General features: G+C 36.3%; 1 protein-coding gene across 12 annotated transcripts in view; it reads left to right on the top strand.

Annotated features, from left to right (window-relative positions):
• The window catches only part of PLCE1 (phospholipase C epsilon 1), a 154929-nt gene that overhangs the window by 98606 nt on the left and 28540 nt on the right, over positions 1-27783 (top strand). For 8 of the 12 annotated variants that reach the window (XR_010473517.1, XM_065067455.1, XM_065067450.1 and 5 more), the window contains 9 exons: positions 124-440; positions 13427-13572; positions 15381-15639; positions 16360-16568; positions 19032-19073; positions 20750-21416; positions 21904-22086; positions 22982-23099; positions 23461-23617. Coding sequence is in view for 11 of the 12 variants with exons in the window: in XM_065067455.1 (XP_064923527.1) it covers positions 124-440; positions 13427-13572; positions 15381-15639; positions 16360-16568; positions 19032-19073; positions 20750-21416; positions 21904-22086; positions 22982-23099; positions 23461-23617 (2098 nt within the window). In the remaining variant the exon portion in view is untranslated. The remainder of the gene's footprint in view (positions 1-123; positions 441-13426; positions 13573-15380; positions 15640-16359; positions 16569-19031; positions 19074-20749; positions 21417-21903; positions 22087-22981; positions 23100-23460; positions 23618-27783) is intronic. The other 4 variants (XM_065067458.1, XM_065067456.1, XM_065067453.1 and 1 more) reach the window with 3 other exon arrangements.

Genomic DNA, 27783 nt, shown 5'->3' with positions numbered 1-27783 from the left:
GATATAATGTACTGCTGAATAAATTAGTGAACAGTTTAACAGAACAAAAAGAACAAGTTGTGTTGCTTTTGCATGGCCCAGCTCAAGGTGAAACCTAGTAAATTCTTATTTGTTCTGTTTTAGAACGTCAAGCGTGTACATCTATGGCTGGCTCCAGTGCCCTTCCCTCCAATGTGGCTGGTATCAGCAAAGAGCTGGTGGAACTGCAACACCTCATCCAGTTCCCGGAGGAGGTTGCCAGCATTCTGACCGAGCAGGAGCAGGAGCTCTACCGGAAAGTCTTACCCATTGACTACCTCTGCTTTTTAACCAGGGATTTGGGTAATGCTGAATGTCAAAGCAAGCTGCCATCTATTAAAGCTTCCATATCTGCTACTATTCTTTCTTCCCCCAATGGTGAACATAATGCTGTAGAAGACCTTGTGACAAGGTTTAATGAGGTAAGACAAAACTTTTTAAAGGCTTTTCATAAGTGTTATTACCTGATTCGTGGGTTAGTTATTTCCTTTATCTCTCAGAGCTGAATTTAGCTGTAATGGCAAATTTTTAAAACATAAGTTGACCAGGGGATTTGGCTAAATGAATTGCACTGAATTTAATAGGAAGTATGTGACTGATTTGCTCAGTGAGTTTGGAAAACTGTGACCTAAGTTTATCTTGCACATTGTAAAGTAAACAGGAAGAAAAAAAAATCACAGACTTTAATTTTGTTGTATTTATAGTGACAGTATGGGGTATACTTTGTGTCAGTTTATTATTTTGTTCAGGAGCTGGAGTTTTATTTATTTGCTTTGGATTTTTGTAGACTAAGCATGATCCTAGGAGTCAGCAAAGAATTATTATAAACTAGAAGTTTCTGTATTCTGTATAACTACACTAATCTGCACTATTTATTGTTTTCTTTAATCGCTGTGTGTGTCTTAAATGTTGTTGTACAAAGAAGTGTCATTTGGCGTGACGCATTTACATAAGCCAAATTGTGAGGTTTTCTACTAAAATTTTACTTTATTTTTAGTAAGGTGATCTTCTGATGAGTTTAATAGGAAATTGATCAAGGATTGAGAAAAATGTAAAAAAAAATCCACCCCAAATAACCAACACAAAACAAAACAAAACAAAACAAACCTGAATAAAACCTCAGATTTTAGCTGCAGAAAAATCAACCATTTCTTTCTTCCTTTTTTGTGTGAAGAATATGCAATGTTAACAGTTTCTATATTCATAGAAGTAGAATAAAATGAAGACATTCTTTTAGTTTGTTATCCACTGCATTCTTGTGCTTTAATAAGAGATTAAAATCATGCGGGTATCAAAAAAACAACACAAAATTAAGTAGATAGAGCAGAATATGTATTAACCCCTAGTGAACTTCCTGCTTCCTGAGCAAATAAGAATCAGTGACTGAATATTTAGCATGTTTTGGAGTGTTCCTGTTTCTTGCATGTTACTGAGATTTAAGAACTAAAATAGTGTTAATATTCTTCTCTCACCTAATTCAATAGAATTAGGTGAACATTAAGTTGCAACTTACAATATGAAGTCTTTAGACAGAGACTAAAAATTGTTTAAATTAGCTCTAGTTACTGTATTTAGGAAAACACTGTGACTGTTGCATAGCTGGAGAGGAATCTTGCTGCTGACCCAGCTCGGACCCTCCTTCCTCTGGTGGTTCTCATACGGTGATCACCAGAGCAAGGGCAGTGGGAAAAAGGTGAAGTGATCAAGTTCTCATATGACCTGGTGGGGGATAACGCCAGAGCAGTTTGTCGGGGCATTTTGCAGTTAGCTGTAGCAATTAGATTCGCCGTCATGTGTTCTGACAGTGAACAGTCACGGGATTGAAGAGCAAGTAGGTGGTGAAGAAGTCTTGTCAGAAATGACTGAGAATATTCCATATCAATGAGGATTTTAAGATTAAAGTTGCCTTTTTGTAAAATAGTTGGCGTTCTCTTTTAATGTTAGAGGTTTGTGACTTCGCAGTTTTTGTAGTCTGGCATTACTTGCTTGGTACTGCTACAGGGTAATTTTTCATATAATTTTCGTTAATTCCTGGATATCTGGTGTGTAGATTATATAACATTCAGTGCAATGGATTATTTTAAGTATAATCGGGAATAATTTTTTAAAACAAAAATGTTATATGTTTAAATTGAGTTATTGTAAAATAGTTACTGCTTGTAATAAATCACTGTTTTGCTGTTTGCTTTATCTCATGGTGGAGTGTATCAGTTGCCATAGCCAATCACAAGTGTGAACTTTCAGAATGTCTTTGTTTATAAATGGCAAGAAAATTCTTGTGCAAAGAGTCATGCTTTTGTTGGCAAAAGTCAGTGAGCACTTGCTGATTTTTTTGGCATTGCTTATAGAAATACTGAGGTGTATTTACAGTGTGGGAGCCAGAATGACTTCTAGGATGACAGGCTTCTGATACATAATGGGAAAAAAATAATTTTGTGCTATTGTACTAACAGCGATTATAGTACATAGAGCTTTTTTCATAAAGCAATATGCTTTTCAGTAATTTTTGTGATACTACATCTTGAGGGATGCTTTATAACCGTTGTTTAGAATGACAGTATTTGCTGGTTTGTGACACAAAGAAACTTCTTTATTAAGTAGAAAAAATAGTGACATTTTCATGAAAGCTTAGAGTGAGTTAGGGCAGCAGAAGTATTATAAAATGAATTAATAAAATAATGAAGATTAAAATATTTTCAAAATATTAGAATATCTTTTTTAAAGTGAGTTTAAGTGAAAAGTAGGGGAAAAATTTGGTCTCATTGAGATAAATTTTACTAGTATTATTTACTGTTTAAATTCCAGTAACTCCCAGAAACCTCCATTCATAACTGAAGTTGTGAATTCCCACTGGCTGCAGGGTTCAAGATGAAGCGGTAGATATTGGGAAACATCAAATGGTTCCCTTATACTTTAAATATATTTGCTGTTGCAAAACTGTCTTTTTCTGGAGGCGAATGGTTTAAAAATTGTTGCTGGCAAGATTACATAGAGTAGGAATATCTTCTAATAGTTTGTTTAAACCTTTCTTTTTGGTTTGTGTTGCTTAATACAAATTACAGTGGTTAGACCCCACTGGAGTCCAACAGGTATAGGAAAGACTTACACAGGAGGAAGCACTTGTGTTGAGCCGTCAGCCCTAAGCATTTGGCATGGAAACAGTCTATGAAAAATTGCAGGACTGAATCAGAAATCAGTTGCCCTCTGCAGTAGTTGGTGCTTGAAGACAATCAACATGGTTGAATGTGCAATAAATAACTGCTGTTATTTTTTCCCACTTTGTTCACATTTGTCGAAAGTCCCAATAGTGGGATAGCCCAAAAGAGCTACATGATTTGTTTTTAATCTGCAACAATCTGAACACAGTTGTTATAATGTTAGTGGCTGCTCGAGGTATCAGTGGTCTGAGTCCTCTATGTTATGGAAAAGACACGGTTTGTTTACCTCTGGGAGCTGTGATAACTGCTCACCGTGCCCCGTTTTGCATTACTTCAGTCAGTGCTTTGACCTTAAATTCAGGGGTAGAGAAAGGAACTCTACAGCCGCTGGAGATACTGGATGAAACTAGTAACTGAGTGGCTTTTGTTTCTGATGTGTTAAGATCTTAAAAACCTAAGCAACAAAGATTGGAGACGTAGATTATCCTTACTAATATTCACCCAAGATGGAAATAGATCCTCTTCATGTACACATTTTTTCTTTTCACTGTCAAGAATGATGGGAAAAAAGTGCAGTAGTAAGTAGCGTAGAGACATATAAGATGGATAGCATGGATTAAAGCTGCTGTCAAGCACTCCATGAATAGTAGCACAAACATACAACTGGTAAATCCTGTGCTGCTGAGGCTGGGAAACAGAAACTGCCTTTGTTTAAGAGAGCGTGGTTACGGCTTTGACCTGACACACAGTTACTAGAAGGGATTCAGGCATTATGTATTTCCCTGTGTCTTTTCTTGCCATGGATTTCCAAGTATCAGTTTATTCCTTGCTATGTTAATAAAGGTGGCTTCCTTGACAAGGAGCTTGAATAATCAATAACTTGTATCAAAAATACATTGGAAGAAAGGTCAGTCATGAATAATCTGCTTGAATCCCACAAAATGGAATGAAATACATCCTTAGATTGTATTTCATTTGTGTTCTAAAAGTTTTGGGTCATTCCAGCTCTCAAGTCTGTACAGAAATTCACAGGAAAATAAAATATTCACAGGAAAAAAAGAATTGTATAGTCTCAATGTAGCAGTTTGTCTGCAGGATTTACTGTCTCTGATGGAGTTTTCAGACATATAGAAATTCATGTGACATGTAGCCCAGTCACTAAAAATTTGTAATGTTTACATACATAGACACATTTTTTCAGGTTTTGCTTCCCTAGGGGTACTATATAGAAAGATGACAGTCATGGTGGAGATTGCTACTGAAGTTTAAATAACTTCTGTGATGTTGCTATAGGAAGCCTGGTCACTAATGTTTAAGAAATAATTCATAAAACTACAGTTAAATTAAAAAATAATCAAATATTTAGAGGACTTTTCAACATGTGGAGTAGATGCAGTAGAATTGAAAAAGGAAAACTTAAAAATGGTGGATAACCACAGAAGAAAGAGAAACCCAGACAAAACCCAGAAACCCCCGATTATATGCTACACTGCAGAAAGAAGTAATAGCAGTAATGGTAGTAGTATATTCTTCTGCTATGATAGAGGACTGACTACTAGAAGTTTAGTTTTCATGGGTGTATAAAAACTGGAGGAGAAAACTATTAAGGAACTAAGGAGGTTCTGCAGAGTTAGCAGAGCCCTGGTAGCTGGGAAGAACTTAGGAAAATGGTACCAAAGTGTGTTTTAGGACTCTAAGAACTGTGACAACGTACTTTTTATTGCATATCTTTTTGTTGCCTACTGTGCCGTTCTCTTCTTCATTTAGTTCTTTTATCCGATTCCTTTATGGTATTATGAGTTGGCCCTGCTGCTTTACTCGAGTGCCATGTGGTCCTTACTCGGTATTGTACCTGCATGGTATGTTGCAGTCTTCCTGGGCACCTGTTTCTTTTTCTGTATCTTTACTCCCCATTTATGTCTCTTTCCTCCCAGCCACTCTTCTGCCTCTTGCCAGCAGAGCAACCACAGAAACACAAGTTCAATATACATGTTGTAAACATTTATGTTTATGTAAACGTTGTAAATATTTTCAAACATTGCTTTATATAAACATGAAAAGAGGCTCTTGTAACTTCGTCTCTCTGGCTGCAGCTTCAAGTAAAAGAAAAGGAAAAAGGAAAAAAACCCCAGCATTTAATTTTCCATGCTGATATGTGTACAAAGCAATTGTGCTGCCTTAGATTGAAAGTTGTACCAGATTGAAAGATCATTCAAACAGCTGTCTGAGCATAGTCCCGCTATGGAACTGAAAATGCAAAATAAGAAGTTCAATGCATGAGGTGATTATTTTGGAAAGATTGAATTACCAAAAAATAGGCTAAGAAGGTAAAAATGTTTGAATTGCTTCAGTATAGCACTGCTACTAGGGTAGTTTCATCATTCACCAAGTCATTTTCATATTCAGTAAAGTTAATTTCAAATACGGCTATTTAGGACATTGATTATAGTTTTATTTTAGGTGGTTTAAATTTATAAGTTTTCTTGATTGTTCATTCAAAAAACAATTTTAAACCCTCACTAGCAAAACAGAGATGTATCATTTTACTGAAATAACAGAATGTAAATAAATATTGTGCGCTCTCTCTCTTAGTTCAGCATTTTTTTGCAATGCCTAAATGGGTTTGCATAATACTTTTAAAATGATTGTGTTTGTACAAATATCAAACTGTTTCCAGTCCTTGTTTGGAATAGTGTTTAATCAGATTTAAAATGGTAAATGTTCTTTGTAAGGTTATATAATTTCACTCAAGTATGTGAAGGGAACCATCTGCTCATAAGTTATGCAGTTTAAAATACTCAGATTTAAAAAATGCACCTGAAAATTATATTGCATATTATACCAAAAGCCACCAAATTTTAATAATGACGACTTAGTGAAACCCATGTGAAATATATCAGTTCTGTGCATTCCTTATATTCATCCCTATACACTGATGGGTTTGTGCACATTAGCAATGCAAAGGAACACAGGATAGCCAGCTATTGATGCTAATGCTGTATGCTGCCGGTGTTTTAAAAACCCTCATAAATAGGAATCTGCTTCATAAAAATAAGAATAATATCCTTCACCAACACTTCTACTTTGTGGAAAGACTTTGTAGTGTTGTGAAACATGGATATTTTTTTTTAAGAGGGAGAAGTCAAGTACAACGATATACTAAGAATTCTGCTTTTAAACAAGACAATATATGTTTTTTCCCCCTCTTACCATAAATACTACATGACATCTGATGAGGGTTATTTATTTTTACATGGATTTTTCATGTTCTTCAGATTTTACATAAATTTATTGATTTTATCAAAACAAATCATTCAAACCAGAAAGGCTTGGTTAGATGGGTTACAAATTGTCATGCTTATCCTTTGGATACCAGAAAATTCCACTTCTTGTTTTGTATTCAGAGATTTCTCATACACATACTTAATTTTGTCAGTGGTAAAATTGCTTGCTTTCTTACTCCAGTGTAGGCACTAGTTCAATCAGCTACAATTTATTACAGAAAGATATCCATGGCTAATTTGTGCATATTAGGTATTAGAAAAGGTATGTATTGTAATTTTACGTTGTGGTAAATCAAAAGATTTTACTTGCTAGTAATGGTAAGTATTAAACTTCAGGTAGACAGCTGTGTTTGCTCATTTCACCTCTGAAAGCTGCATTTTTCAAGTATTATGAAGTTCCTAAAAAATGTGATATAAAAATAGAAGACGTAATTTCTTCCATGTAGCATCACCCCCTGAAGTATGTAGCTTGGGAATTGCTGTAAAAGCCTTATAAACTTTAGAGTGGAGGAAATGAGTGTGAAGCAGTACAAATAACAAAACGCTGGGCTTTGCAGGTGGAGATTCTTAATAGTTTCCTCCCTCAATACCACCTCTGTATGAAAGATGAAAGATACTACCTTCTGATAAAAGATAAACAATAAATTAATTCCTATTAAAAAAATTGCATAATACGTTCTCTAGCAACTAGATGAAGGCTAGTAAATACTTTTAAATATATATATGAATTATTATAATCTTGAGTACTAAAAGACTAAAAGAAGAAAAGGAGCAAAGTAAATCCATGGTAAATTTAGGGATACAGTTAATAATCCAAGATGCATTAAGCACTGTTCCATCCTGCGTTCTGCATGAAGCAGGATTCCTGTAGAGTAAATGGTAAACAGTCCGGTAGTTTACACTTGTAAGGACTTGAAGGTCATGTGCCATAACTTGAGGATCAAGTTCTGTCATGGGTGTCTCTTTTATGTCCCTCATATTTTATTGGTAAAAGCAGCTGAGCCTCACTAATAAGCTATATCCTGCCCCTGACAAATTGGGAGATTTTTGCCTGCATATAGACCTGATTTTAAATCAGTGGTTGTTCAGTGATTGGGTAATCAAATACAGGGGCTCATATTGTATGTTGAATGATTAATATAGATTTCCCATGTTTAAAAGTTCAGGGTGAGTTTGTTTAATTTTTGTGAAGAAAATCCTATACTTTAAAAATGTATATTTCTGCTAATAATTCTGACAGTTGAGTTATAGGAACTTGTCTTTCTAATTGCCTTAAAAAAATACAAATTAAAAAAAGAAATCTGAAAATCAGAACAGAATCTCTGAAGCCTTCTGGGAACATGATGTCCCGATTAATGAAGGTTTGTCTGTCCTAAATAAAGGTCTATCATTGCCACAGTTCTGAAAAATTTCAAGTTAAGTTAGTAGAAACATTGAATGACACTAATTCATTGACTTCAAAATATTCACAGTATGTTTGAAGATTAACACTGAGTTGTAATATGCCTTTCCCAAATGCATTAGCAATATCTAACTTGAATTCATTTATGAACTTTGATCAAAGTAAGATAAGCCTAAAAACCTTTTGAAAAAGTCTACTGAAAAGAATAGATCTCAGGTCTCTGCAGTTAAAATAGTAAGAGGTGATAGAAGAAGACAATTTAAAGAAACCTAAAGCTTTTACAGATATTTTTGTATTACTGTACTTGAGATCATTGCTAAGCTACAATTTGGCACAATGTTGTCAGTGCTTTTAGGGCACCAGAAAATATTTAAGTCTTAAATAAGTATTTAATTTGTTATTGTTTACTACTTAATATGCAGTAATCCTGAAGGACATTCATTTTTATCCATCTGAAGGATGAAAAGATGGATGTAATTATCAATTTAAGTGGATCGTTTTTCAATTTATGACTTTTCTTGTGTCTTATAATCATGTGGATTATAGTAATGAAGCCAGGATACTTTTTCTCATACTTTTGAGACTCATCAGCAATGCAGCGGAAATCTATTTATAGGTTTGCCGTGGTGATTTCTGTTCTGAAGGGAGTTTAAAATGAGCCATGTAAACAGAACTATGTAAGTAGATTGTGAAAAAAGTAAACTCAGGAAATAAGGGTTAATATGTTGATATGTAGGTTGTGATCTGACATTAAAGTTATATCTAACACAAAAACCTGGTCCAAAAAATGTTACTGCTCATGCTGATGAATCCTTGCAGTGTATTTTGATCTTCTTGGCAAGGCTACTACTGTCCGCTCTCTTGGCTGGGCTGTGCTGTCTCTGGTCCCGGAGCCAGCTGGTTCAGGCAGTGCCCGAGCTGTGAAGACCTCTCCCTGCCATAGCGTTCACCTGGTAACCAGGCAGCTGGTACCTGATGGTGCTTCATCTTCCAGTTAGGTGCTCCTCAGGTGTGATGCAGCTGGGGAGGTGGCTCTGCAAGCCAACCGAGAATGAACTGCTGGAAGAGGAGGTGCCATTCTGTATCCATCTGGCTGAGGTGTCCAGAAGTCAGAGCCTGCCAGGCTGGAGCTTCCCTTTCTTCTCTTCCCCTGCTGGAAAAACCCTTTTGGAGTTGGAGATCACACCCAGTTTTGGTGACAGAGAAATTGTGCTGCTTCAAAATACTGTCTGTGCTACTTGCTTGCCAAGTTGGAAAAAGCAAAGTTTTCAGTTCGACCTCCAGGTAAATTCCATTGCCACCAAGAAATAAATACATATACAGGGTTGTGCCCTGCTTTCTTTTGTGTGAGGTGCATCTAGCTCAGGTGTACACAGGAAGCAGCTGAGGAACTTTCATTTGAATGAAGATCTTGAAAACTTTGTTATTTCTTGTGGCAAAAAAGTAGTATATGCATTATTGGGTATTTTGGGGATCCTGTGGTAGCTCCACAGTCATTTGAGAATGTCAGTGATTCCTATGGAGGCATAACTTTGAAGATATACTCTAGATTGCTTACATATTTATCAATAAATAACAAAATCAAGAGTATGTTTATTGAGTGTTGTTTTAATTAATATAATAAAGTTTCCTGTAAGCCATCACACATTTTTCCTGAAGATCGCAGTCCTTTCAATTTACCTGCATTTCAGTGTTGTTTGTACACGGCTCATTTTACTGGTGGCCCTTATGAGTAATCACCTCAAATTAATGTCATACCCAAGCTATTCCTGTGTGCATTTATTTAAGACCTTTAGAATATTGTTCTTCGTGATAAAGTTCTTGGAACCATCAGTTCAGTCTGTCAGGGCAGAATAAAATCTTCAGGGTGTTCAGAGCTGGGAAGTGACCTCAGTCAGCTGAGGTCCAGCTTTGATTTTCTGCTCCTTTAAAGCCTATTGATTCAACCAGATCCCCCACCTTCAAAACTATGACAAAAATCCCCTATGGCATTTAAATGGATAACTGATAGTTCAGCTCATTAATTCTGTGTTTGTTTCCTAGCTGGGCTCCAGGACCACATTTAATTTGTGGGAAGTGCTCCCTCAGCACTGTTATCTGACTGAATTCTCTTCCCTTTCCAGCTGTCTTCACTAAAAAAGCTAGGGCTAGGAAAGCTGTTGCAGATGTTAGCCACAGCACTCAACAAAAACCTCACTGAATGTAATGACATGACCATTGTTCCCAGCTCCTGTCCTCTGCTCCCTCCTTTCTGACAGTACTGTTGCATTTTAATCATCTCTGTTCTAGTGTCAAACTGACGAAACCTTCCAATAAATCAGTTTTGGGATACCAGGCTATTCTGCTATTTGAGAAGCCCACGTGCTTTCTGAGAAGTCCCCCTTTCTGGGGCCTATATGATGCATTCAGATTCATCAACCAACAGTCTCTGAATAATTCACAGAAATACTTTATGGAGACCTGACACTATTCAGACCACGAGAAAGGTCAATTTATGCTCCTGGCAACTGCTAGTTATGACATAAAAGAACTCTAAATCCAAACAGTCTGTAGCATATGTACAGGAACAATTCTGTTTCATTCCTAAATTCATAAACGTGTATGGTGATATGATTGAAATTTTCCATTATCTGACTAAGTGTCTCCGCCTGCTCTTCGCACTTTTCCTCATCTCCAGGAAAAATGTAAATACTGAAGTTTCTAAAGCACGCATGTTCATTATTTTTCTGGGCTGGATGGTATCTTTAGATTCTCAGTTCTGTCCCCTGATTCTGCCCAATCCATTATATCTGCCTTTGCCCATTCTGTTTTTAAATTTAGAGATTTATACACTTTCTTTTTCCTTCTTGTTTAGTGAAAGATTTTATTAATGTTTTCTACTCTTCCTGTAAGTCTATTCTTGTCCTGCAAGAGGAGTGAGCATAAACTTCATGGGAGACCAGTGGCTTTTGCAACCTTATTTTGCTCTTACATACACGTATGCCATCTCAAGGCTGCAAAGGAGTGTTCATACTGACCTTTATCATTTTTTGTTTGCTTGTACAGAGTGTTTGTAGGAGTTTGTCATAACTGTTTATAGCAGTCCTAAACTCTCTATTAAATAAAATTTCAACAAGTAACTGTCCTAGTTTCAAGATTACTTCTTAGTGAGGAGTCTGAATTCAGTTGCCTTTTTAGACATTCTTAGTTAATTTTGATACTGTTTCTCCTGACCATTACATCTTTACTACCTTATATTAAAATGGATCTGTTAAAAATTGTATTATTGTTTAAAATGTTTAAACAAATATTAGTCAAACTGTCATTACCATGCTTGGTATTTTGTACCAAACAAATATTATTTTTCTGTGTGAGATTCCATGTTTAGCATTTACAGTATCTTAACAGAGCCATTTCTGGAAAATCAGAATAATATCCAAAAACAATATGTAATTTAATTCCAGCATACACGAACAAAACTATTCCAAACTTGAATCACAGATTTAACTGTTTTGTATTACAATTTTTGTTGTGTTTGTTTTTTTTTTTTTCTTTATCTTTGTTACCTTTTATTCTGGTTTTGCCCGTGTTTGACCCCCATGTCTTACAGTGCTCTGGTTTGTATTCAGGTGTTTGTTTGTTGTTGTTGTTTTTCTTCCTCCCATACCTTGTGCTCTTCAGGTGTACACTTCTGTGTACACTTCTGGTTTTACATTTTAGGAATAACCAATTGAGCACTTCAAATTAAATTTCAGCTAAATTCAAGTTCTCATTCAGAGCTCTTGCAGCAATTAGATATATCTTCTATAGGGCAGCCAATATTAATAGGTTTTGTTTATTTATTTTTGTATTGTGACCTCTACAGCAACAGTGCATTAAGTTTGTGTTTGGGAAGGCTACCCAAGCATGTTCACATGTACAACATTAGACTCTGGTAGTTCTACCTTGGTTGAATACTCTGTACCTGTTATCTGATCCTCATCTTTTCTGGTTTTTACCTGTTAGTTATAAACACCTACAGTAATTACTAAAACAGTAGTTAACCTATTTTCTTTCAATTATCACTAGAATTGAAGCAGGTTTCTTCCAGCTCTTGCCTTCCATACCGAAGTTTTTCAATGAGGGCTGGAGCAGGTAGAATACTGTGTCTTAACGGGTCTGTTGTCCCTTGATCCTCACATCCCATTAGAGCATCCCCATGGTATGCACTCCTGAGTATGTCCTTACCGCTTGAAATACAGAATGATTTTATAACCTCATTTCTTCAGGAATTCAGTCTTAAAAATGTGATTTGTTTGTACACACATGTACGTTGCATATACTGGAGCTATGGCTTGTCTTACCATCTGCACATTTCTCATTTATTGAACTTGATTGATTTGGGCATCAGAAAAATTAAATGGTAACTTAGATTTTTCATATTCTTTGGCTGTTCTTCATCAGGAGAGGCTCAGAACACTCTGTTCGTATAGATGTGCATAAATGGAACCCTTATATATTTTTTGTGGGTTTTTTTTCTTTTTTTTTTTTTTTCTGTTAGTACTAATGCATTTACATTTTATTCCACATGCTTGTTTTTTTAAATAAAAGTCTATGCCCCCTGAGGGGTGAACTAATGTTTTCTAATTTTTGTAAGCTTTTCCTTGCACTGGTATTGTCTGTAAACACTTGAATCCTTCAGGACCGAAGAATGGAACTCAGTGTCAGTAAACAAATCACGTTTATTTCTCCCTACATGTTTACACAATGACAAAAATCAAGCCCCCAGGGAATCATGTTGCAAAAAGAAACAGTTAGTTTAAATTAGGTTTCCATGTAAGATATAGCTACTTTTTATGGATGTTGTGGGAACATAAATTGGAAAAAAAAATCTGCACACTGATAAAATGCAGGATTGATTTTTATTTGTTTAAATACAAACAGAATAATGTACTAAGTTAATTTTTGATTCTGGCATTAAGTAACCACTGAACAGAAGTTGATAGTAAGGTCACACTTAGGAAGGTGGTGGTTTTTCTGTTTTGTTTCTTCTTTGTTACTTCATTTGTGGTCTTGCAAATAGTGTGAATGATTTTAAATGTTCAGTGCATATAGAAATTAGCAAATTTGTGAGTTACATACAGCTACCAGTTTTGTTAAGCAAAAATAAAAACTCCAGTTTATCAATTTGCACTGTCCATGTTGTAAGAAGCTGGGTTATTCAGTGCGAGGCTGAGATTTGTAAGCTGTTAATGAGAATTTACACTGGAGATCTCTCTTCTGGCTTTAGAAATCAGCACTACCTTAAGCTGTCCATTTTCTTCTGTGGCTTGAATGCATGTTCAGAATATCTTAACATGCAGTAGTTTTTTGTTTAGTATAAGTACTTCTAGAGTAGTTAATGATATGACTGTTCTAATGTATGTCTGTGTATAAGCTGTGTTTGCAATGCATGTATGATTTGGCCATGAGTGTGTAAGCAGAATTATGAGTGATACTCTCCTGATGGAAGGAAACAAAAAAATTCCACGTTATCCATCAAGTGTGAACGGAAGCTCCAAGTGACATTGTTTTGGCTGACTGTCCTGTCCGTTTTATTTTACAAGGTGAGCTCGTGGGTTACCTGGCTGATCCTGACTGCAGGTTCTATGGAGGAGAAACGAGAAGTCTTCTCATATTTAGTTCATGTGGCAAAATGCTGCTGGAATATGGGCAACTACAATGCTGTAATGGAATTTCTGGCAGGGCTAAGGTACTGGCAACTCTTATTTTAAATGGCTTTTCAGTGACAGATTACACTGCAGATTCTGTTAAGCAGGGATCTCTAGAGAACAATGGACTAAACAGAATCTGTGGCTAAATCACATCATCTCACCCTGTGACTTTCTAGTAATCCCCTTTGGACAAATGAATCATGCTAAAAGCTGTTTTTTTCAAAATGCTCTGGGGACACCATTTGTTTTCCTCATACATGCTAAATACGTTACATTAGAAAACATACTTTTTTTTTTTTTTTTTTTTAAAAAGATAATTTTTTTAAATGTGAAAAGAAAGTGGGAAAGCAGTTGTGGTTTATCTGATCAACCAAAACTAATGTAACTTGGGTTTGGAGTTTCCAGAACGTGAGTGAAACAGAATTGTGATAATGTTCTAAAAGTGTCAGTCTTGAATTGTAGGGGAAAAACCAAAACCAACAACAACAAGAAAACCCTAAACAAACATACACCAAAACTGACAAAACCAAACAAAGAGCTGTACCTCTTTTTTAACCCATCCAATTATACTGACTGATGTTGGGATCTCATGTGGTCATGGTCTTATATAGCCAGACCTGCAGTGTCTGAGGACAAAGGCAGCTTGTGGGGTTAAGGACAGTTTGTCTCTCAGCTTTCCCATGGAACTGCAGGTTCCCCCGGGCCGGGTGAGCGGGAACACTGTGCCTGTGCACGGGCAGCGAATAGGACTGAACAGGGGTCTTGGCTTTGACCTTCCTTGTAGTGTTTGTGTAACAAAGCTTTAAAGTGTTTGTATTGCCACTCTTCACAGTTCAGTAAGGATTCTTATTGAGCTATTTGTTTATATTTTTGGTTTATAAAACACATTTGAAACACTTGTAGGCACAGGGAGTCTTTGAGCAGAATGCATCCACAGCCTCCAAGCCATGTAATTTGTGAGGGAAAATACAAAGCCAGTTAAGGGCCTTATTTTATCTGTAATACATCTGCACAGCACAAGGGAAAAAAGAGAGGAAGGCTAGCGCTGATCAGCAGTGTTTCTGGAACAGGGACAGAAAGACGGGTTAAGGACATTCTCCTGTTAGCGTGTCTACAGACCTTTTGGTATGTCTGGGGCCAGGAGGGGGTGGAAAGGCCATCTCATTGCATAGACACACAGCTCACAAGGTAGGAGATCTCTCAGTGATACTCGCAGTCCTCAGAGAGCATCAGGAGCTGTTTCTGTTTGAAATCAAAGATTCCTTTCATCTCCCGTGCTGCATTGGTGCCTGAGAGCTGGAACATGGTCCTGACTTATTTCTGTGAAAAGAAACAATTTATTTTGTGAGACAAATGGCAAAAAAAAAAAAAAAAATCAATGTAAACTATTTTAAATAAATTGAATTTAAAAAAACCCCTTTTGCTAACTTGATGATTCTTCATAATACAACTAAATGAATTTGTAATAAACCATCTGGTTTATTTTTTGCCATTTCCTTAATCTTTTCTTATTTCTTCTCAAGCCGTTATAAATTTAAGGCTATTATACAATGAAAATGTTATAATGCCTGCTTGTATGTCTTATGCAGCTAGGCTTACATTAAAATGTCAAACGCTACTCCCATAGATCAGACTGCTTGTTTCTCCTTTTTATTTTTGTTCCTTAATAATTCAAAGAGGGGAAAATAGTCCAGAATTTTCATAAAAATAATGACCTTGATTTCATTCATTCATTTATGAGTAATGATGATAATTTCCTCTGTTACATATATGCTGAAGGTATTGGACTTAAATGTAAATAGTTTTTAAGTTTATTAAAAAATGTTGTGATCTCTTTTTGTAATAGGTCAAGGAAAGTTTTAAAAATGTGGCAATTTATGGACCAGTCTGATATTGAAACCATGCGAAGTCTGAAAGATGCTATGGCACAACATGAGTCATCATCTGAATACAGGAAAGTGGTCAACCGGGCACTCAATATCCCAGGCTTTAAAGTCGTTCCTTTCTGTGGTGTATTTTTAAAAGAGCTTTGTGAAGTTTTGGATGGAGCATCAAGCCTCATCAGACTCTGTCCACGGTATAACTGCCAGGATGAAACATTAGAGGTAAATGAGATTGATATTCTAAGAGGTTATGTTCATAGCCATCCTGTGTTTTCTTTTATATTATTTTTATTATTTTATTTTGTATTGTTTATTATTCTATACTAAGGCATCATCTAATTAAAGTTTTCTAAACCACTGTTGCCACATTGTTCAGTTACATGGACTTCCAATTTCATTCCCATAGTTACTGTAGCAATTTAGGTTTGGTTGTTTATATCTAGTTCAATATCAGGGTACTGAGAAATTAACATTAGTGCGAAAAAGATCATGTTTATGATTTGGGTAAAGTAAGTATGTAAATCTTTAAAGATGTAGCTATTTTCTGTTAAGTGCTCTGACCTTCCACATAACTCATTGGGAATTGGAAGTGTTTAATTTCCTTAAAAACAGAATTTAAAAGCTCAGTGGATCAAACTTCTCCTCTATGAAAAGAATAAATTCCTTTGAGTTTTATCATTTTGGTTTTAAAAGAAAAATGCCACTGTTACATGAAAAGATGAAGACTGAGGCTTTAAAAAAGTTTTTGGTAGTTAATGGAACTTACATTACTTGATTTATGGAATGATTTGGTCTGTTTAGGATTGGAAGCGGGTACAAAATCCCATTAGAAGCTAATAGGAAATACATGCTAAATATTGTGAATTCTTGTAAAAATGTCTCAAATGGGTAGATGACGCAATATTTTAGTTTTTACTATATTAATCTTTTAGATATCTCTAGTTTGTTTCAGATTACAGTGGACAAGATAATTTCTTGCAACGAGTAGGCCACGATGGTTTAAATAATCCAGAAAAAGAATCAACAGCAATCAGTATCTTTCAAACTATTCGGAGCTGCAGTCGCAGTTTGGAATCTGAAGAAAGTGAAGATAATTTTAGTGAAGGGAACAATTCAAGAAAAAACTCTTTGAAGGACAAAAACCGGTACCAGTAGGTCTCATTTTATTTTCTAGTGTCACCTGTATATTTCATGTTTTTAATCTTTAATTTCCTTTTACCCAGGCTCACTTTTAGAAATCAGGGTGACTTTAACATCTTCCCTTGTATTCATCTTCTTCCAATTCAGAACTTTTCTCCCCTGTACTTATGCTAAGTAGCTGATACTCAAATGCTTGGAAACTCTCTGTATAGTTATATTTTCCCTCATGATGTAATTACTTCCTCTCACGATAAGGGTAAATCCTTTTCGTCTTACACACGGAGCTTTAAAAATCCACAGTTACGATTACAATTTTGATCTGTGGTGACAGGAATAGCACCGGGACATATCTGTTATCAGAGCTGAGAACATTATATTCTGAATGCTCGGGCAATGTTCTGCCTCCTTCAAAGTAAAGGTTATTTATTATCCTTCAAAAGACCTCTGCTTTTAAGGACATGTTTGTTAGAGGCTTTTAAATTATGTCCAGAAAACTTCTTCAAGTCAGTGCACATTTTGAATTTACAAGTTGCTGTAGTCCTTCTATTTTGCATAGAAGTTTACTTAATTGCGCCCCATGTAAAAAAAGCCCGGTGTTCGGTAATCTCAGATTTTCACTTCGAAGACCTGGTGTATTATATACTATTCACCAGCAAGAAATATGGTAAATACAAAGTTCAAGACATCACTTGTTTTTCTAAAATGCTTCTTTCCAGTGAAGCTACAGCCCATATAGGCAAAGGTGGGTCAGCTTTAAACTAAGTAACTGTGTTAGGGTAACTTAAAATCGAGTAACAGAACTGTATTGTTCAGAGGTGAAGCACTGTAAAGTTACATGAGGGCTTGCAGAGAGCACGCTTTGGTCACTGCTTGAGTTATTTTACTGACAATGTGTATCAGAAGTATCCAACATATTTCAGCTACTTACACATAAAATCTAATAAGTGACTGCCTGAGAAGGAACTACTATCTTCCTGTTTTAAATGCATTTATTTCATTAACATGCAATTCTGAATTTAATTTCAAATAAATAATCATTATTTCCTGAAAGAATGGTTTCTAATAGAATTATTCTCATCTGGCTTTAGTTGCTTCTGGAAAGTGGAGTAGCAGAATAAGCCAAGAAAGACAGACCTACTTCTCTGTCCATTTATGCTGTCTCTTGACTTACTTCAGTTCAAATACTTTTTCCAGGAATTATTTTTATTAATTAATATGCTTTAAAACCAGCATGCAACTCGCAGCTCAAGTGGAGAATAAACTAGGGAAGTTAACATTTAACTTGGATGAACAAAGTAGAATTTAAATATAGCAGAACAGTATGGAGAAAATTAAGTTCTCTTTGCTAAGTGTTTATGAAATAATTTCTTGGTAAATTAGTTATTTATGCTTAATATTTAAATATAATCTAGTAAGTTCCACTTTAATTAAGGTAGAAAGTAAAAAAAAAAGGCTGAAATGAAAGTTTGAAATTTAAATGAACAAAACTGCAGGTAAGTAATTAAAGATATGTTTCCTGATTCAGGCTACTTACTCAGTTATTAGTATCTGCAGTTCTGGTGCAGTTTTTAATTTTAACAGTATAATTACTTGTAGAAAAATACTTCTGAAAGTATTAATTTAATCAAGTACCTCAAAGACTTTGGAAGTTCCTTATTCACCCTCTGTCTCTTTCCCGGGCATTCCAAGAGCTGGATGAGGCACAGGAGCAAACTGCTGCAGGGGCAGAAGGGCTGTATTCTGTGATGCCTCTTGCATGGAGGCTGCAATGTTTGGTTTATTTTTAATGCTATGAACAACTAAAGAGTTCTAAGGAAGAAACTAGGTCTCTTTCTTGTGAGACCTAAGTCATATTGGCATACAGTATAATAAAATCCGAATTATATAATAATTATATCTTACCTGATAATAGTAGTATTGTGGTCATAAAGGCAGAAAAATGTATAACAAGTTTCTCATTACTTTAAAATTGCAAGGAAGATTTTCAGTTAGTTTGCCTAATGCTGATTTGGAGGCTGGCAGGTTAGTTTGATTTGAAGAAAATGAAAGACATCTAATAAAATCAGTGGGCATAATTACTTTTCCATTTGTGTTATCAAATAAACTCTATCACTCTGTAATCAGTGACATGTCTAATCACCCTGAAATTCTGTACATGCCAGATAAATATAAAACTCTGGTCTTTATTAGAACAGTTCTCAAATAAATAGAAAGAGATAAGAAAAAAAAAAGTTTGAAATACAGTTTGTATAGAATTGTTCATCAAATGGCCTATTAATATACTCTGAAGTTTGAGGCATCACTTTATTAGCCTGATCGCATAATCAATTTAAACTTTCCTAATTACAGTAAATACCTTTTAAAATACTAAGGGAAACCTCAAGTTCTTTCCTTTTCATATCCTCTGCAATTTTCCTCTCTAAAACTGTTTTAACATTTTCTTTATCCTTTCTTTTCACTTCCTTGCATCTCAGTGCAGCACATGTAACGAAAGCTTCTGATTCAAACCGAGTTCTGTAAGTGTGTTCCAAATAACTAAGAGCTGTGTCGCTGCCGGCAGCTGATGTCAGAGTTTGTTTCTGTATCTGGTTGCGTGTGTGTGCTTGGCTTACCTGCTTCCTGTACATGTTATCTGCAGAATGCCAGTGCTATCAAAGGTGAAATAAGGCAAAAACGAAGCTCTGCTGTTTCTGTCTCCACTAAACAAGACTCTTCCAGCCATGCACATCTAGTCTCAGAATACATTTTCTAGCATTTTTGCAGAGACTTTTTTTGATTGCTTTGAGGGCATAGTGGAGAAAGAGCTGCTTAAAAATCTTAATCTTGTATAATACGGTTAAGTATTTTAATATACGTGTCTGTTAAGAGTCTAGTGAGACCGTTTATACCAGGTCCATTATAATGCATGACCTTTATTTTTAGGAAGATTTCTTAAGAAAATAGAGCTACAGTTAAGGCTTATACAGTTATTCTTCCTTTGTCACTCTTCTCACCACAAACAATAAATCCTCAACCTGTTGGCCAATTTTGACTAAATTGGGTAGAGAGGTAGAGATCTCACGGATAAATAAATTCATAGAGGAATCAGTAGATTTGATGTATGGAATAAGGGTAAAATTCAAATTAATTAGTGCCCTGGATAGGGAAGAGTTTGAGGAAGGAGCTAATGGTTATCCATGCTGTTTAGCTTTGGGAGGTAGTATATGTGACTTGGAATAAGTAACAACATGGATCATCTTTTGCTCAGCTGGCAGGACATGGGCAGATGCTGAGAGACTGTGGCAGTATGAAGGGGAAGCACTGAGGATATTAAGACAAGATGCCTTGAAGAATATGCAGAGGAAGCTGGTTTGGATTTTATTGGCCAGATATCCTTAGGAAAATGTGCTTCATTAGTTCTGCTGTGCATGGAACAGTTTGCTCTTTTTTGTGTTCATTAAAGGAGTATCAAAATATTGAACATTTGTGCATCCATACATGTTAGAAGCTTCTGCAGGGAAGAAATTTTATTTAAACTAGCTCATTTATTAGTTCAGTATTTTGCTCTGTATTTACTGTTTCTAATTATGGTAAAATATTTCAAAAATTTTAGTTGCTGCCTACAAGTTTCATGTTAATATTTTGCTTAAGTAAAAGTAAATTTTCTAACGGAAAGTATCTGATAAAATTCTTGGTGCATTCTTATGAGGGAGGTATGTATTTAACCTCTATTTTACAAATGTTAAACAGTGAATTATATAATGTGAAAGGTCTGCGTATTAAATCAATAACGGAACAGAGGTTAGAAGACCTGACTTCAGTCCACTAGATCCTACTAACAGTTTCCACTTATGATACTTGATAATTTCAACTGAAGCAATCTTATGCTGTGGATTTAGAAACTGGAATAATTTGGCTTTAGGATCCAAATGGACATTTTTTTATTGTTAATGTAATGTTTGGAAAGTTCTAAGAAAATACAATTATATTGTTACAGGAGTTATAATTAGTCATAGCAGCAACTATTAATTCATTCAAAATTGCAATAACATAAATTGTAATAATTCAAAAGCTACAAATGTTCCCCTAAGTCCAACTTATATTGCAATGATAGTATTCTTTTTATTTAAACTACAGCAGAAAAATATTCATCAATCATAGTATAAATCAGCACATGTATCACTGTAAGTCTCTCATCTTTGTTTACATACAGATTTATAATCGGAGATCTTTCAGATTCTGAAAGTGATATATTTGAGCAGTTGAAGGAGTGGGACACAAATTCAACAGAAGAGCAACAAAATGCTTTCCGCCATGGAATAGAACTCATCCCTTGGTACGTGTTGTCTATCAAGGCTGACGTCCATCAATTCATGCAACAAGGGGCAACCGTCATTCATTATGACCAGGAGACACATCTCTCAGCACGGTGCTTTCTTCAGCTTCAGCCTGACAATAGTACTTTGACTTGGACAAAACCCACAACGGTTTGCCCTGCAAATGCTAAGGCAAAACTGAGTGTGCTGGGTAATACTGCTGAGCTTGGTAAATACCAGTTTCCTGGTAATACTGGACTGGTGGAAGGTTTTTTGGACTTGTTTTCAGCCAAGGCGGTATATATGGGACATTCTGGCATTGATATGCACACTGTGTGTGTTCAAAATAAACTTTGTAATATGTCCCTTGAAGAAAATGGTATAACACTACTTTATGGACTTCAGACTACTGATAATAGGCTGCTGCACTTTGTTGCTCCAAAATATACTGCCAGAATGCTGTATGATGGATTGCTGGAATTGACTAAAGCTGTAAGAAAAATGAGGAGATTCCCTGATCAAAGACTGCAGTGGCTACGGAAACAGTATGTCAGCCTTTACCAGGTAAAAGATGCTGTGATTTTGTGTGAGAAAAGTTCAAATATGTCAACAACTTAATGTAATGCAGTTAGTTTATTTTATAAGCAAGCTAAGATTAAAGATGAGCACCAAAAATCTCCAACTTTGTAACACAACTTAAGTCAATAAGATCTGATTCTGTACATAATGTTCTGTCAAGCCTTGTATGTTTTCCATACACTGAAGTTAAATCTCTTTTTATTATGAAGCTCTTCATATGTTTGGAGTTTTGGAATAAGTATTTTATTAAAGAAAAAGCAATGACTGTACTTGAGCAGGATACTGAAGTACTGAGTGATGGGCCAAAAAAAAAAGCAAAGTAGCAAACAAAATAGCCCTTTGCAGTAATTAAAAATTGACTCCTCTTGATGTTTTGTCTTTAATTGGTTCCTTAGAGATGTCTACATTATTGCTTAAGAAAATGTGTCTGATTTTGTTCTCCTTGTTCTGTTAATGCTGGGAATTTTTGTAGGAGGATGGAAGGTTTGAAGGCCCAACCTTGGCTCAGGCTGTTGAACTGTTTGGAGGCAGACGATGGAGTGCAAGAAACACAAGCACGGGAACTCTCACCAAAAGCTCTGAGAAACCAGGTGTACAGAGGAACAACACTCTGGGAATAAGCACAGCTAAGAAAAAGAAAAAAGTACTCATGAGGGTAGAATATTTTGTTACTCATGTATTTTTTTGCTTATCTAGTTGATTTGTGTCCTTCCTGCAGTTACTGTGTAGCTAACTATATTCTGGACCAGAGATAAGAAGTTAGATGATAGTTTTAAAGCTCTTTATTGTACTTCCAGGTTTTGGGCTTATTTTCCATTAGTGTGTGTTTCTTTTCTCATGCTCGAAGTGTTCTCATGACATGGGGGCACTGGAGCTAGCAGGAGGGGACAGAATCTTGTTGAGACCTTTAGGTGCTACCTCAGTGTAAACGTAAAATATTGGCAATAATAAAAATATTCACATGCAAAATGATATTTGGAGGCTGGTGTCAGTTTCTTTGCTCCTTTTAAACTTTGCTCCTTTTAGTTTTCATGTTCCCAAACCCATCATCACAGTTATTCTCCTGCAGGCTAGCACACAGTTTTATCTTACGTGGCTGACAGGAACACTGAATTTCGTCTAGCAGTTTCCTTTTTTTTCCTGGACTCAACCACTTTTGGCAATAGCCAGGATGGAGGAAAATGCTGGGACTAGCAGCTCTAGGCTCTCCACATGTTCTAGTGGGCAGGTAGGGGAGATCCTCAGATGGCAAGATTCACCCTCTTAGGGCTTCCATGCACCAGCAGAATAGTGTAAAACCAGCTGCACCATTTTAGAGAGACGTGATCGTTGTCTTCTGTGTGACATCAAACTGAGGTAACACCTGATGGTCCCATAATTCACTATGTATCCTGTTTAGTTGTCTCTTTTCTGCTGACATCAGCCTTACACAGTAGTCTTTTTCAAAAAGAATAGCTGATTTATCTCATGGTTTTGTTAAAGATTGCGTTGATAAAGAATGGGAAAAGTAGTGTTTTGGGGATGTTTATTATGGTGCTCATTATTTCTAGGGTGAAAGTGGAGAGGCCACTGATGATGAAATGGCAACTCGGAAGGCAAAAAGCTGTAAGGAATATCGCAGTAGAAGTGGTTCAGATCCTCAAGATATTGATGAACAAGAAGAACCAGGTAGATATGTAGCTTCATTACTTAAAAGTCCCTCAGAGTTTTGCTGAAAGTCTTTCTATGCAGACATGTTTTATGGTGTTAAAAATACATTTAAGATAGAAAACTCTGGTTGAAACTCCAAATGCTATAAACTCTTAAATTAATTTCTGTTGTTCTGTTCTTTTGTTTAGTTTCAATAGTGCTTCCTTTCCATTCAGATGAAATGGGTGTATAAGTGGTGTATCTTTTTTAATATCTTGGGACAAATCTAGAATCCCTTTAGTGTCTTACTATGCGTTACTGAATTATAATATGGGTCTCTTGGATAAAAGCATTTTTATTGGGCCAGATGTTGTGCTGCAAGCTTTTGTTTTCTCCATAGATCAAAATATTATTGTTAGTGCTTCTCCATCTAACAACCTGCCATCAAGAAGAGCTCATTCTTTGACAGCATCTGGATCTCCTACTTTAGGAGCTACATCTTCACCAGCAAGACCAGTCTCCTCTCCTGTAATGTCTTCAAGCAAGAGTCAGTCTAGGTAAGGACAAAATCAATGCTTTGACTTAAAAAAAAGTTACTCTTACTTTATTATTATCAAACGTGAAGTTTGTGCCAAGCCATTGAAATGTGATAAAAACAATGCCAGAAATGTCATTAGCCTTTTGATAGACATCTAAAACATTGCAGAACAACATATAACATCTAAGCTGAAATCCCGTGAATATGTGGATGGTTTTGTAGCAATTCCCTGAGCAGCATGCTTCAGTTTGTGTCTGTTACAGAAGCAGATTGGAATGCTGTTCCAAAACTACACAAATATAGAGTTTAACTCTTTCTCCAGATCTTCTCCAAATCATAGTTACAGATGTCTTCTGTATAATGAAAAGCAACAGAAATGCTATAGATGTCTGAACTATAGTTCTGAGGTTTTTCAGCACAAGTAATTTCTACCTGGGGGAGTATTAATTTTTGCTGACATTCCTGGTGATGATTGCAGTACTGTCCCAGGGAACTGGAGGAAGAGGTTTTAAATCTTTCTCTTACAGGCCTTTCCTTGAATATTCATCCTTTTTGTGTCATTTAGGCAGTGCAAAAGGTCATGCTGTGGTTGTGCAGTGCTACAGTGCACTGGTATCGATTCTATGAGTGGTAATAATTGTGGTGTGATAGTAGTTGTAGTAATAATAATATAACAACAATGTGGGGCTTGTGGATGGTACTTTATGATTTACAAGAAGACAGTCTCAACAGAGGCCTTGCAGTGTCTTTTAACTGAATGAATATTTGAGGTATCATTATGAGTATGAATCTTGGGTTTTCCAGGAGACCAGTGGTGAACAATGGAAGAGATTAGAGACTACTGCTGCTGGTAGAATGTTATTTTTGAAGAGGCATGTCTTATGTAATGGTTTATGTTGTGTTTATCTTAGGGATTTTTTTTACACTTAAAAAATGTTTGGCAATAGCTGTGAGCAGTAGAGCCACCTGTGGACATCTGTGGTTGGCTGCTTCTCCTTTTAACACTGCTGAGAATCCTACTATGCTCTTTACTTTTTGTTCTTCACTGTCACTCACAACCATGGGATGAACATGATGGACTAGAATTTATCTCTGTAAGACACTTACCTTTATTTTTTTTAAAGATTGGAACAGCTTTCTTTTACATTAAACTGAAGAAATACTGCTTTACTGCCTCTTGAAAATGCATCTGTTTTGCAAATCTGTTTTTTGCTTTTATGCCAAAATAATTGTTGTTCTCTAAATGAGATTAAAAGGCTCCACAGAGAACTCGCATTCCTGGGGGAAGGACAGCTATTGTTCCTCTAAATCCTCTCAGTCCTGGGTTTCTGTACAGATCCCTGAACAGCTTAGCACTCTGGGCCTCCCCGAGCTAGGACACGTTTTCTCTGGTAAGGTTGTCTAGAAGCTCAATGGTGTCACTTGATAAAGCTCTCCCCGACTTGATATGACCTTTTTTGCTAGAATTTGTTCAGGATACAGCTATATGTCTGTTTCATCTGTCCTGAGGGAAATCTTCCTCAGAATGGCATTATGTGTTTTATCCGTTGCCTTGACCCAGTTTTCATGAGCTGTTAAGCGACTTGGAACACTGGAGAGTTTTATTCTTGGTATTTACCCTTCAGACCCTTCATAGGTCTGAATTGTGCTTGCCAGTTTTCATGTGTGTGGACATTTCACGTGTGCTGAAAGAAAAAAGTATCTGTAGTGCGTTAAGTGCAACCAGTAAGTCTAAGCTGTCAAATGGTTTGCTCTCTGTTGTGCTGCAAAGTCCTGTGATCATCCACCCTGTATTAATTCACTCCTGAGATCTCTTTTAGAATAAAGCAACTGGTTGCCTCCAAGAGGGAATTTAGGTGCAGTTCTGGGAATAATTGCTCCAGAGTCTTGTGTAATTAGATAGTATGCATGGAGAGCTTACTCAGTCTCAAACTACCTATAATATACTGTCTTGTAGGACATGATCCCCGCAAGAATTGTACCTTCAGGAAATCCACCCACACTCAGGGCATGTCTTGTTGCTTTGTGTTACATTATTCAAAGGCAGTCTGTCAGCCAAGAGCACATGCCACATCTAATTTCAGCTAGTTCAGATAAAACACACACCAAAAATGAAAATTATGTCTTAGAGACAGGCAAGCACCATGGTGGACCAAACAAGACCTTAGCCTATTATTGGGAAGTACAGAGCAATGTGAACTTGAGCTTTTCTGCCCCCCTCAGAAAAAGTGGCAGAATGGATGCCTTTGGCAGTGCAGATGTAACTGACAGAGGAGCAGACTGGGCACAGATCCACAAACTGTGGTACGCACAGACAGCAAGCAGTGCAATAGTCTTCTTGGAAGCTGCTACCCTTAACAGTAGTGACACATGAGCAAAGTAAGTTTGGAAACCCACACAGGCTGAACACAGACATCTTTTGTTTCCTTTTGCTTTGTTGTTGTTAGTTTTGCAGTCTCATAAAAATCAAGCTATATACTTAAGTTATACTCAACCAGTTTTGTCAGTAGCATCATAAATTAAGATAAATGAATACCCATTTTCCAAAGTAGCAAAGTTGGAATGACCTAGATAATGAAATAACTAGGAAATATGGGATCCGCTGGGAGTGCTCATGTGCATACTCTGCACAGATTAGAGCCAACAGAGTTTATAAATGCAGATTAGCATCTGGATTTAGACTCAAACATAGACAAGGCTTAATAGTTGGAGGCAGCGTTGGACGTGAGCTGGTTGTCCACATTAGGTAAGTGCATGATCCCTCACAGAACACAGAGCTTAGGAGAGCAGGGAGCAGAGGTTACTACGGGGCTCTGCAGAAGCCTTTTTGCAGCACAGAAAGCTGAGCTGGTAACAATGATGGTTAGCTGCAGTTTAGCAGCTAGGAGGAGGAGAACAAGAGAGATTTCTAGTCCCTTTTCTCTTTCTCTTGCCGTATATGTGCATTAAATTTCCCTGACCAGTCATGTAGATCAATGTCTCCAGCAAGTGAGAAGTGCTAAATAAAATAAAATTTCTTAAAATGAAAAAAAAATCTAAATACGATGATAGCCATCTTTGTTGTACGTTTTAAATAACAGTTCTTACAGGTGGAGAATGAAGAACAGTATTTTTATTTTTATAACTCAGAACCTTGATATTCCTGACCTCCTTACAAATAGTTTACATTGAGAATAAATCCTTATACAATCCAGATGTCCAGATAATTTCTAAACACAGGTAGCCTGCAGTTGTCTCCTGTCATTCTTTCAAAGCAGATGTGCATCCAGTAAATTCCCAAGTTCTTTGGAAATCTGATGCTGCCTGTTGTAAGGTGGAGGAAGCAGGAGAAATCATGGTAACACCACTGGGAAACAGCAGGTTATGGAAAATTGGAGATGGGGGCTGATTTGCAAAGAGAGGGTAAACTGCCCCTCTCATTATCTGTATACACATATAATCCAGACAGCTGCTAATTACAGTTTAGTTGTTGTTAGCAATAAGGTTTTCTTGGGTGGGGGTGAGGTTGGTGTTTCTTTGGCTTTTTTTAACCAACTTGTATTTATTACCTGTGGGATGATTGTGGAAAATACTGTTCAGTGATCAGATCTGGTGAAATGCTGAACGTTATTGTCTGCTGCTGGTCTTCCATTCAGTACTCTACAGTTCTAGTCTATTTTCTGGATTCAAGAGTATTTCCTCATCACAGTTTATTTTTCTTATCTGATAAAAATGTTAGGAATTATTTTAGCCAAAAAGTTATATGCAGCCTATCAGTACTTGCCATAGTGATGTCAAACAAATGGAACATTATCAACTGAAGTAGATGGTATTTTTAATACTTTTAAATCACATTCTGGTTTCAATTGCATGCATCCATCCCAGGCCAGGAGTGAACTGAGGAATCTGATCTAGCATATTTATGTAAAAAGTCATCTGCTTGTAGCAAGTGAACAGGAAAACAAGCTGATCCTGGTTTTCCATCACAGCTCTTGGAACTATTTGTACTGAACCTGACAGAACTCATAGATTAATGGATTTGTAGATTTGATTACAGAGCAATGAAGTCTGACATGTGGTCACCTAGTTTGACATTTTGAAAAAAATACTGTAACTTCTGGAGTTAGTTTTGATTTGAACTAGAAAACTCATTATATTTGTGCTGGCTGCTTAGATCCCTCAATTTTCAGGATGCTAATGGATCCC

This window comes from Columba livia, chromosome 6, assembly GCF_036013475.1.
Source record: "Columba livia isolate bColLiv1 breed racing homer chromosome 6, bColLiv1.pat.W.v2, whole genome shotgun sequence".
Classification (NCBI taxonomy): Eukaryota; Metazoa; Chordata; class Aves; order Columbiformes; family Columbidae; genus Columba; species Columba livia.
Note: the sequence above shows the minus strand (reverse complement) of the source record. Positions and strands in the feature narration are given on the sequence as shown.